Source organism: Panicum virgatum, chromosome 5N, assembly GCF_016808335.1.
Source record: "Panicum virgatum strain AP13 chromosome 5N, P.virgatum_v5, whole genome shotgun sequence".
Taxonomy (NCBI): Eukaryota; Viridiplantae; Streptophyta; class Magnoliopsida; order Poales; family Poaceae; genus Panicum; species Panicum virgatum.
The window spans coordinates 228,959-238,990 of record NC_053149.1 but is presented as its reverse complement, the minus strand read 5'-3'; the positions used below and the strand labels follow the sequence as shown (position 1 = coordinate 238,990).

General features: G+C 45.7%; 1 protein-coding gene and 1 long non-coding RNA gene across 9 annotated transcripts; one reads left to right on the top strand and one right to left on the bottom strand.

Annotated features, from left to right (window-relative positions):
* The first annotated feature begins 1,516 nt into the window (after positions 1 to 1,516).
* Positions 1,517 to 2,436, top strand: LOC120672185. Its single transcript, XR_005674000.1, has 2 exons — positions 1,517 to 1,665; positions 1,876 to 2,436. It is a non-coding gene; the product is annotated as an uncharacterized LOC120672185 (long non-coding RNA).
* A 121-nt stretch (positions 2,437 to 2,557) lies between these two features.
* Positions 2,558 to 9,729, bottom strand: LOC120672180 (rhodanese-like domain-containing protein 8, chloroplastic). Of its 8 annotated transcripts, none has more exons than XM_039952476.1 (8): positions 9,388 to 9,727; positions 7,793 to 7,846; positions 7,346 to 7,495; positions 3,826 to 3,988; positions 3,558 to 3,646; positions 3,377 to 3,474; positions 3,022 to 3,321; positions 2,558 to 2,941 (listed from the first exon to the last, which is right to left on the bottom strand). In XM_039952476.1, the coding sequence occupies exons 1-8, from the start codon at positions 9,682 to 9,684 to the stop codon at positions 2,779 to 2,781; spliced, it is 1,314 nt and encodes a 437-aa protein (XP_039808410.1). In that variant the 5' UTR covers positions 9,685 to 9,727; the 3' UTR covers positions 2,558 to 2,778. The 8 variants fall into 8 exon arrangements, with proteins under 8 accessions (XP_039808410.1, XP_039808411.1, XP_039808414.1 ...); XM_039952477.1 differs by having other exon boundaries at positions 3,022 to 3,300; positions 9,388 to 9,725; XM_039952480.1 differs by lacking the exon at positions 9,388 to 9,727 and adding an exon at positions 7,941 to 9,375.
* Between the last annotated feature and the right edge of the window lie 303 nt (positions 9,730 to 10,032).

Below are 10,032 nucleotides of genomic sequence, written 5' to 3'. Positions count from 1 at the left end.
TAAAAATCGGTTCATGTGGAGAACCAGATTCTTGTGAAGGAGAAGGCTGCACACAATTTGTCATCTCATTGGTTCGGCTAAGGATTGTCGAGCAAAGAGTAGACGTGTTCGGTGTAGATGTTACTGGGCTGACCACCATCAGACCGGTCTGACCGGTCCAGCTGCATTCGGCTGTACCAGCTGCAATGGTGATGTTTGCCCTGCAAAATAGTTCGTCGGCATGCCATATAGTGGTTCTTGAACAGATGCTGGCGTAGCCGATGAATTAGCAGTTTGGAAAAGCACAATTATCATCTACGGATTTGCCTTTTTTCAAGATATCTATTTGATCTTTCAAATTATTCATGGGCTTATATATATATGCAATTTTCTTATCCATAATAGATGATAATTGGCTAAACAAGTCGGAAGATAAAGTGCTTACATTGCTTATTACCTCGACTTGCTTATTCTTGAGCGTGAAGGAGGGCTTCACAAAGTCTTGAACCCTCGTGATCTGGCCTTGCTGGTTTTTCTTGAATCCCTTCAAGAATTGTGCTTTGAAGTGCTCCCTGACCACCAAGTACTCTTGGTGCTCGTCCTCGCTAAGTTTCTCGATAGATGTGGAGATGTTGCCTTCGTCGAGGTCGGTGATGACGCCCATCTTCTTTGAGAACTAGATTAGATCGGTTTAAAAACCAGATTAATATGTCTCCAGCGGAGTCGCCAAAAAGTGTGTTGACACTAATTTGCGCCAACACACTCGAATGCACTAGAACGCGCGTTGATCGTCGACACGATCTTCACCAACAGGCTCCCTGCGCACAGTCCGGTCAGACCGATTATGGCGACCGGTCAGACCGGTTCTACAGAGAACGCCGCGAAGACCCAAAACCTCGAGCTCGGGAGGGACCCCGTCGGAGCTCGTGGATCTAGGGTTGCTCTGAGGTCGGCAGGCCACTCAGAACGTCATCGAACGCCGTGGAGACGAGCGAAGAACAGCAGATGAGATTGGAAAAGTTAGGGTTTGGAGAAAAAAGTAAAGGATAAATGTGTGAATTGATTGGGATTACCCTCAATCGGCTGTGGCCCTTCATATATATAGAGTGGGGAGGTTTGTATCCGTTAGGAGTCAGAACCATATCAAATCTCGTGTCAAAATACAACTCCTAACTCGGACTGGGCGTTTCGGGCCGGTCTGACCGGGGTGCAGGCCTTCCAGGAGGCATAACTCCCTCATCCGAACTCTGAATTAGACGTTCTATATATGCATTTCGATCGTCTCGACGAGATCTACGCAATGGTGCAGTCCAATTTGCAATTTGACAAACTTGTTTAGACTGGTCTGACCGGTTCAAGGGAGAGGTCTGACCAGTCCTGCCCAGATTGTCCAGAAAACCTTCATCGTGCCAATTTTGAGTGTCAACACTGTCCCAAATAGTTTATTAACTTATTAAATACGTAATGCTGTTTGTATAAGGCCATTATATAACAAGGGGATTATGCTAATATTGTTTAAGAAAATCAAACACTAGAAAAAGAAGATATGGAAATATCTTCCAGCGCTTAAATACATCCATGCCAATTGTCAAATGTCAAGAGCTCACCACCTTGCTGTGGTTAATATTTCAGGGTCGACGCTGAAGAATCTCATTTCACAAGAGGACTCTGGTGCTTCTTCTAAAGGTTACTATTAATAGCACATGCAGTGTGTCTTTTGAATGTATTTTTCATAATCATGTGCATCTCTTTAATATTGTCGCTACTAAAATATTTTGTGAAACGGAAACGCCTGTTTCTTGTTCTTAATGCTCAAGCTGATCCAAATGAGCACTATCTGAATTTATTTCCAGAACTTGTTCGTGGAATGCTCACTATGCTTGTTTACTGCCGCAGCTTCTCGGTCGTTTTCCCTGCTGTCACCATTCCGCAGCAAGCACAAGGTGATTGTACTGTGAACATGGATCAGCAGCAGTTGGTAGGAATATCACAGTACAGTACATACTTTGGGGACGAGTTTGGAACAGCATCGTTTTTTATTTCTAGTATATACATGTATGTATACGTAATTACGTACATACTAATATACTATACGGTGGCCTCGTCTGTAAACAGCCTATGTGAAGCGTATGTATGATGGTTGGTTTGCATTGCATTTGTACATTCCTGCTGTTTTGTACCCAAACTATTAGTGGTGTCGAGTATGATTGTGAAAGGAATATAATACAGCCTGTCAGCAGAGTTATTAGTTCTTAAAACCCAAGATTTGCAAGTATTCTTAAACATTTTTTTTAATTCTCAGCTAGGTCCATAAACTCTGAAGTGAGCACCTAGTTTATAATTCTGGCTTTGTTCCACAGTTGTTCCATACATGGTATCATTCTAGCTTTGTTGTAAATAATTGACCATGTTTGTAAAGAATACCAATATTTATGTATTATTCTAGTGTCCGTATTATTTGGTGTACAAGTGTTGAGATGCTCTCTTCCCTAAAAATTTTGTTAAACTTCTATTCCCTTCGTTCCAAATTGTAGGATGTTTTGGCAAAGATACATAGATTTTGCTATGTATTTAGACATACAAAATTAATGTATCTAGATATTACCAAAATGATCTATAATTTGGAACCGGGAATGGATATTTGGATTTAGAATAATAGCACGAGGAGCCGAGCAGAAAGTATGCCGTTCGATTTGATTTCTGGAGTATGTTGCCTGCACGAATATGCTGTGTTCTTGTCGGCGATTGGTTTCAATTAATCAATCAACTACTAGCATACTGACTAAACTCTCAGCAGCATCAGCAGTCGGCGTCGGTGGCCGCCGGCGTCAACAATCCATCACGGTAGACATGCCATTTCAAGTATCTCTGGTGGCCCGGCAGGAGCGGCCGCAGCCGAGGGGCGGCCTTGCAGTCGGAGCAGCAGCAGCCGGCCAGCTCCTCGGCGCACCACCCGCAGGACCTGCGTGCAGTATGTGTAATAAATCATAGGATGAAGACGAAGACGAAGACGAGGACACACATCATGAGACGACGACACACATGTAAAGGCGGTTGCAGTCGATGTTGGCGCAGTTGCGGTGGCGCAGCTCCACCACCTCCGATCCGCACGCATAGCAGCGCCCCACCCACCTCCTCTCCTTCTCTTCTTCTGATGGTGATGATGGCCAACAAGCAGCAGGCCGCCTGAACGTCGCCGGCGGCAGCGATAGCCGGCCATCGAAGACGAACAGATTCCCCACCCACCCCGCGGGGCCCTCCGCCTTGAGATAGTTGGACACTCCCCCCTCCAGTGTATACAGATTCTGAAAGCCCTTCTTCCTGCACAACCACCACCAGCATCTAGACTAAGACTAGAGAGAAGTCGAGATCGAGAGCCAACAATATCTTTCGTTACCTGAGAATTGTTGAATATACATCACACCTTATCCCGCCGGTGCAGTACATCAGTATATCTGTCTTCTCTTTGTCTACGCCATTCAGAGGATCCGACACCTGCAATTTAATAAAGTACTCTTAATTGTTCGATTAATGATTACTTACAAACAAACAGGACCCATCCAACACAGTATTATTACCTCTCCTGACAGCCCGAAGGAAGTGCTTCTGAAGCAATCCACGTTAGGCCGCTGAACACCTTCAAAATGCCCAACGTCCCATTCATAGTCTGGTCCAAGATAACAAACGGAACGGAGGTATCATTACCAGTTCGAAGTCGAAAATTCGCAATCGGATAGAATAGAAGAACGATGATTTGCCATTCAACGAGAAGAACGATGATTTGCCATTCATAGATTGAGCAGGAATGATGTGCTTTTATCTATGTGCAGTGTAAAACTACTTCACCATTCCTGACATCAAGCAGCAGAAGCTTCCTTCCAGACATTTCACTTGAGGACACATCAAGGCATGCCCTAGCTTCAAGTCTTTCCTTCCACTTTGACGGCGTCAACGGCATTGCACGCATGCTAGGGTCCAGCAATGGAAGATGCAAACTCCCTCCTTCTAACTGGAATTTTTTGTTTCAAATAAGATGTCTTAAGACAAAATAACACTTGACAAGGGAACTGCCGATTTATATTAACAGAGTAGCGGAAAACAAAGGAAAATAAAAGGATACGATCCCAGACCTAAATGGAGACTTCAAGAGGAATCCACAAGCTCAAACCCCAGGCTAAAAGCAAAATGCCCACTACTAACATAGTCAGCACATCTGTGGATCAAACACAACATGACCAACAGAAGGGCAAAACCAAGCACCACTCTGATGCGTTGAACTAACTAAACTCGTGACATTTGCAAATGACTATTACACTACTCAAGGGCCTCTCGACCGGCTTTGAACTCCTCAGGATGACATGATGAGCCTACAATGATCACCTCCAAGCAATGCAGCTTGATTAGAGAGTCTTGGCAAGCAAACCAATAGACAAGAGAGCAGCCTAGTGGGGGTGGTTAAGCCAAAGGTAGGTAGCTCAAATAATGGCTAAAGGAGGACGATGATGGCATGACAGCCTCCAAATTGTGAAATACCGTACCTACAAATCACTTGTTTAGTATAAAGTAAATTTCATGGTTGGTTCGTAAACTATTGGAGGTTCTCCTCTGGTCCCCTATACCATGAAACTGAATTTTTGGCTCCCTAAGCTAAGTGGGTCATCTAGGTCCAAATTAGCCACGCCACACCCTAGGAGTTGACATAGCATGCTGATTGTGTTGCTACATGGAAGAATTTTTTTTAAAAAAATAACATTATTTTGGTGGAAAATTGCAAAACAGGATAGCAATCTTTAGTATATAACGCTGCAATTTCAATTCCAGGACTAGAAAAGAGCAGGAACGGTTGTCTACTAACTGCTAGCATGTAAACTTGTACAGGCACCAAATTTCTTGTCTGAACTAATATTCAACAAACAAACTGTATATTGCTGGTCAAAACCAGACTAATGGGTAATTTTGTGACCTATAATTTTTGTTTTCCTAGACTGAAGGACTTCAGCGAGTTCCATTAGAAAGCTAGTTAGGAATACATTAGAAGAGGGAACAGCTCACTATTTCCTACAGAAATCAGAAAGGTAATTCCTCATCAGTGAAATTGTAGCAGCATGAGAGGGAAATGGGGGCATAACTGTGGAAGGTTGTCACCATGAGCTTTTGGGACTGTAAAGAAGTGACTAAGATTTAGACATACAAGCTTGGGGATTGAACCCTGAAACAGCTGGCTAAAAGTGTGTCCTATTGCAGCGCAGTCATTTGCTCAAACTTTATATCTCGACCCTTGACTATGCAAACTATTATCTATTTTTGCTGTGAGATGGGACTACCTACAAGAAGTACTTGAGCAATTTGGCTATGGGCACAGGTGGAGAAACTCGGTGACAACATTGTTGGCAAGTTCAACCTCTTCAGTTTTGCTAAATGGAGCAAGGGGGGAAATGGTTCAAGCACAGGACTGGGCTGAGACAAGGTGATCCTTTGTCACCAATGATGTTTATTTTAGCTATGGAGCCACTGCAGATTATGCTGAATAAAGCCACTGAGAAAGGGTTGTTGTCACCGATCTGTAATAGAAGAGCAAAGCTTAGAATCAGTCTCTTTGCAGACGATGCAGCAATTTTCCTTAATCCAATAACTGACGAGGTGCAGGTAGTTAGGAACATACTAGATGCTTTTGCTACTGTGTCCGGCCTGACCACAAATACTACTAAGAGTGCAGCATACCCAGTGAAGTGTGAAGATCTAGATCTGCAGCATATAATGGAACCTTTTCAGTGCCCCATAAAAAAATTTCCTTGCACTTATCTTGGTTTGCCCTTGCATGTAAAACAAGTGAGAAGAGTTGACATCCAACCTTTAATAGATAAAGTGGGGAAAAGATTGCAAGCATGGAAAGGAACACTGTTAAATAGAGCCGGAAGACTAAAACTGGTCAACTCAGTGTTAACTTCAATACCGACATACTACTTGACAGTTTTCAGATTGCAAAAGTGGGCTCTGAAAAAGATAAATAAGCTAAGAAGAAGCTTCTTATGGAAGGGAACAGCAGAAGTTCATGGCGGGCACTACCTAGTCAACTGGAGTAAAACAATGAGACCAAAATGTTTCGGAAGCCTGGGGATTTTAGACTTAGATCTCTTCTGCAGAGCTTTACACCTGAGATGGCTCTGGTTTGAATGGACCTCGCCGGAGAGGCCTTGGGTTGGTACTGAACCGCCGGTCAATGCTGTTGATAGACAATTATTTCGAGCAAGCACCATTGTCACTCTTGGAGATGGAGCTAAGGCCAGTTTCTGGCAATCATCATGGCTGCAAGGGCAGGCACCGATGGACATGTTTCCTGAGCTTTTCAAGTTAGCATGGTATAAAAATAAAACAGTTAAAGAAGAGTTGACCAATCAGAGCTGGGCAAGAGGTTTGTGGAGGATGCAAACAGTTGAAGAAATGGCAAGCTTTGTCAGGTTGTGGGATTTGGTGCATCAAGTGCAACTGAACAATGAGCCGGATAGTATTTCATGGAGATGGACTGCAGATGGAAGTTATCAGCCTGTTCGGCTTGCGGGGAGGAGCCGCCCAGCTGGGGCTGCTTGGCAAGCAGGGTTCCAGCCCAGCCCAGCCAGCCATAAATGCCCAGCCGAACAGGGCTTATACTGCCAAATCTGCATACAACATACAATTTGTGGGTTCTTACAGCACTTTCAATGGACCATCTATTTGGAAGGCAGAGGCAGAAGGCAAGCACAAGTTTTTTGCTCTATTAGTGCAGAGTAAGATCCTCACGCCAGAAATAGCCCATGTAACACAGTCTGTGTTCTCTGCAATCAAGAACAAGAAACGGCGTCACATCTGATTCTACACTGTCAGTTTGCAAGACTGGTATGGGAGAAAGTTGAAGCCTGGGCGGGTCATTTGGTTCAGGTATCTGCTGGGAGTTTACAGATCGTCGATTGGTGGCAAACAGAACTAGCACATCTGCCTAAGAAGACAAGAACTAAAGCAGCGCTCATTATGTACTGCACTTGGAATATCTGGAAGGAAAGAAACCGGCGAATTTTCGAGCACAAGCAAGGTTCACCAACGGACGTCATGCACGAGATCAAGATGGAAATTCAATTAAGAAAATTGTCCTGCGGAGGGCCAGAGTTATCTTAGTCTGCTATGTTACATCTCTTTTATGTTTCGTTACTTTCAGAGTTCGAGTGTCTACCCTCCTATGTAATATCAAACTTGTAAAACTCTACTACTGTTTCTTCTCTCTTAAATGACAATGCAGTGCTCCTGCAAGCTCTTCAAAACAAAATTTGCTGTGCAGTGGAGCCAATCCGGTGCTACTGAAACTTTTATTTCCTTTGCAACAGGGATTACTTACCTGAACAAGTGATGGCTTGTACCGGAGTTTCAATCGAGGAAAGGCATGCCCAGCTAAAGCTGGTGAGGTTTGAACAAGCATATCACAAAACCGATGATCTTTTTTAACCCAGTCTGCATATGCCGCTGCATCTTTGTGTGGACCACTGTACTGCGGCAATAGCAAAGTTTAGAATAAAATTTAAGGAAAAATACAGTGCTGAGGCATTTTTGGATCATGTAAAGATACGATTACATGCAGTAATCTAACCACTTGATGCAGTTAACAAGCTACTATAAATTTCAATATCATATAATAATTCTATATCAATACCACCCCTAGTGAACAAATGCTTGTGGTAACAGTTGTTCCCAGGACAACAATACTACAGTCAGGATGTGAAGGCATTTGCTTTGAACATAGGTTAGGCGAGTCAGGATGCCAAGGAGGAGCAGAAGCTTGTGCTACCTGAGCGTTGATTCCCTGCTCATTCAAGTAAATGCGACCATGTATATCGCGTCCCTGATACACAATAAGAAGAAGGACGCAACGCATGAGTATCCGAAAGAGTCTTTTATATGTATGCCCTTATGAAAGTTGGTAATTACCCCCGTACCCCTAAAAAGTTCAGTCGCACCTGTATGCCCCTGCGCGAACTTTTCTTTACCCGTATGCCCTTCTGTCCACATTCTGTTAGAAGATAACGGTTGAAGAGCCCTGATAGGTGGGACCCACCTAGTGAATTGTCCATCTTGCTCCTCATCCCATCTACCCTATCTCCGATCCCCTCCCAGGCTCCCACAAGCGAGCCCCTCTGGCCCCGTCGCGGCTGGCCCAAAACCTAGCATCGCCGCCCAGCTCAGGCGCCACCGCCGCCCGTCGCTTCCGCTACTGCTTACATCCACAGTCCCGGCCTTCACGCTGCTCCTCGTCGCGCCCGCCACCAATCCCGGCTGCAAGCTCGCGCAGGAGCTCGGCCTCCTCGCGTTGCTGCTCGCCACAGAGCTATTGCGCCACTGCCACGGGGAGGCAGCTGCAGGGCCGGGGTCGGGAACCGGAGCGTGGTGCCCAGGCGCGCGAGCGCACAGACTGGTGCGTCAAGCACGGCGGCAAGGGTGCGGCAAGAGCGCCCAGGGCAGCACCCGGCGGCGGCAAGCGAATACTGCAAGGCACACGGCGGCGGCAAGTGCTGCAACTTCGGCGGCGGCTGCAAGAAGTTCGCGCGCGGCTGGAGCGGCCTCTGCGCGGCGCATGCCACGCTGGTGGCCTCGCAGCAGCGCCGCTGTGGCGCGGTTGCGGGCATGATCGGGCCGGCCCCCACTCCATGAAGTCCTTGGCGCCGGCCGCGCCACCGCCGGAGAGGAGCAGAGAGGGAGGGGCGGTCGCTGTCCCTGAGGGGAGGGTGTATGGTGGCGGCCTTCCTGACGTTGCTCGGCGGCAGCTTCCGGAACGTCGACGTTGGCAGGCTATGATTTGCTGTTAGATTGGCTGTCTATAATATAGTATAAGCCCGATTTGCAAATTGGACACTCACTTGTATGGCGAACTTAGGGGGCTTTGAATCATTCGTGGCAGGTCCCAAAGCTTTGCAGCTGCAGTTGGCGTGAATAAAGATCAATGTGTAATAATCAAAACTGTACTTGCGATACTGCTGAAATGCCATCTGATGGCTCTCAAGATAACCCCTGGATAGAAGGATAAAACCATCTTTTCCCTCTCCGTTAGCCACCGTTGGTGCTTATTCCGTCCAAAAGATACAGGGGTAATGAAAAGTTCGCTCAGAGCACATAGATACAACTAAACTTTTTAAAGTTAAAAGTTCGCTCAGAGCACACAGATACAACTAAACTTTTTAAAGTTACGGAGGTAACCACCAACTTTCATAAAAACGTATAGGTAAGAGCATCTCCACCAGTCTCCCAATCCAGAAACAGATGACCAAATAAAGCACAAAAAAGTGAAATAACTTGAGGATACAGGTGGCCATGTGGTCCTAAAACCATCTTGCAGTGTGGCAAATTGGATGGAGATCGAACAGGAGGCAAGGATGAAGGAAGAAGAACCTGGAGGAAATGGAGGTGGCTGGCGACCTCGGCGCGGGGGTCCTCCAAGGGCAAGAATTTGTAGAAGGTCACCACGACAAACCGGGTGCCATCGTCCTCCTCCTCCGGGGGCACCAACTCTGGCTCCGCAAGCGCAACGGCATCTGTACCGAGGCGGCAACCGGGAGCGGGAAAAAAGGAACGGACACCGGCAGGGCGCGGCGAGAAGGAAACGCGGGGGTGGGGAGCCGGGGCGGGGAGAGGCCGGAGGAGGAGCGTGAGGAGGCGGTGGCAGTTTTGGTGGACGGCAGACGCCATGGCTTCCACGCTATCCTCTGGATGACGATATCCAAGTTGAACACTATCAGAGTATCAATTACTTACAAGCCATCATAAAATATAATAATTTGTTAGAGCAACTTCAAGAGATTCTCTATATTCATCTTATTTGTAAGAAATAAAAATTTTAATAGAAAAATAGTCTCTAAGAGTTTCTCTAAGTGATTATCCAAATATAGCCATCATCTATTCCGGATTTCTCGCTAAACAAATATACATAGCAAATATGGCTCTCTAGAGTGTAAACAAGAAATAGAAAAACTGTTGGAGTGAAGATGTATAAAAAAAGATTTTTATATACATGATTCTCCAAATTATGATTTAGAG

Coding starts and splice junctions, on each gene's coding strand:
- LOC120672180 (XM_039952476.1), bottom strand. CDS start 9,684: ATGGCGTCTGCCGTCCACCAAAACTGCCACCGCCTCCTCACGCTCCTC. Junction 7,847..9,387: donor GCCACCTCCATTTCCTCCAG/GTTCTTCTTCCT, acceptor ATTGTGTATCAG/GGACGCGATATACATGGTCG. Junction 3,322..3,376: donor GTATATTCAACAATTCTCAG/GTAACGAAAGAT, acceptor GTCTTAGTCTAG/ATGCTGGTGGTGGTTGTGCA.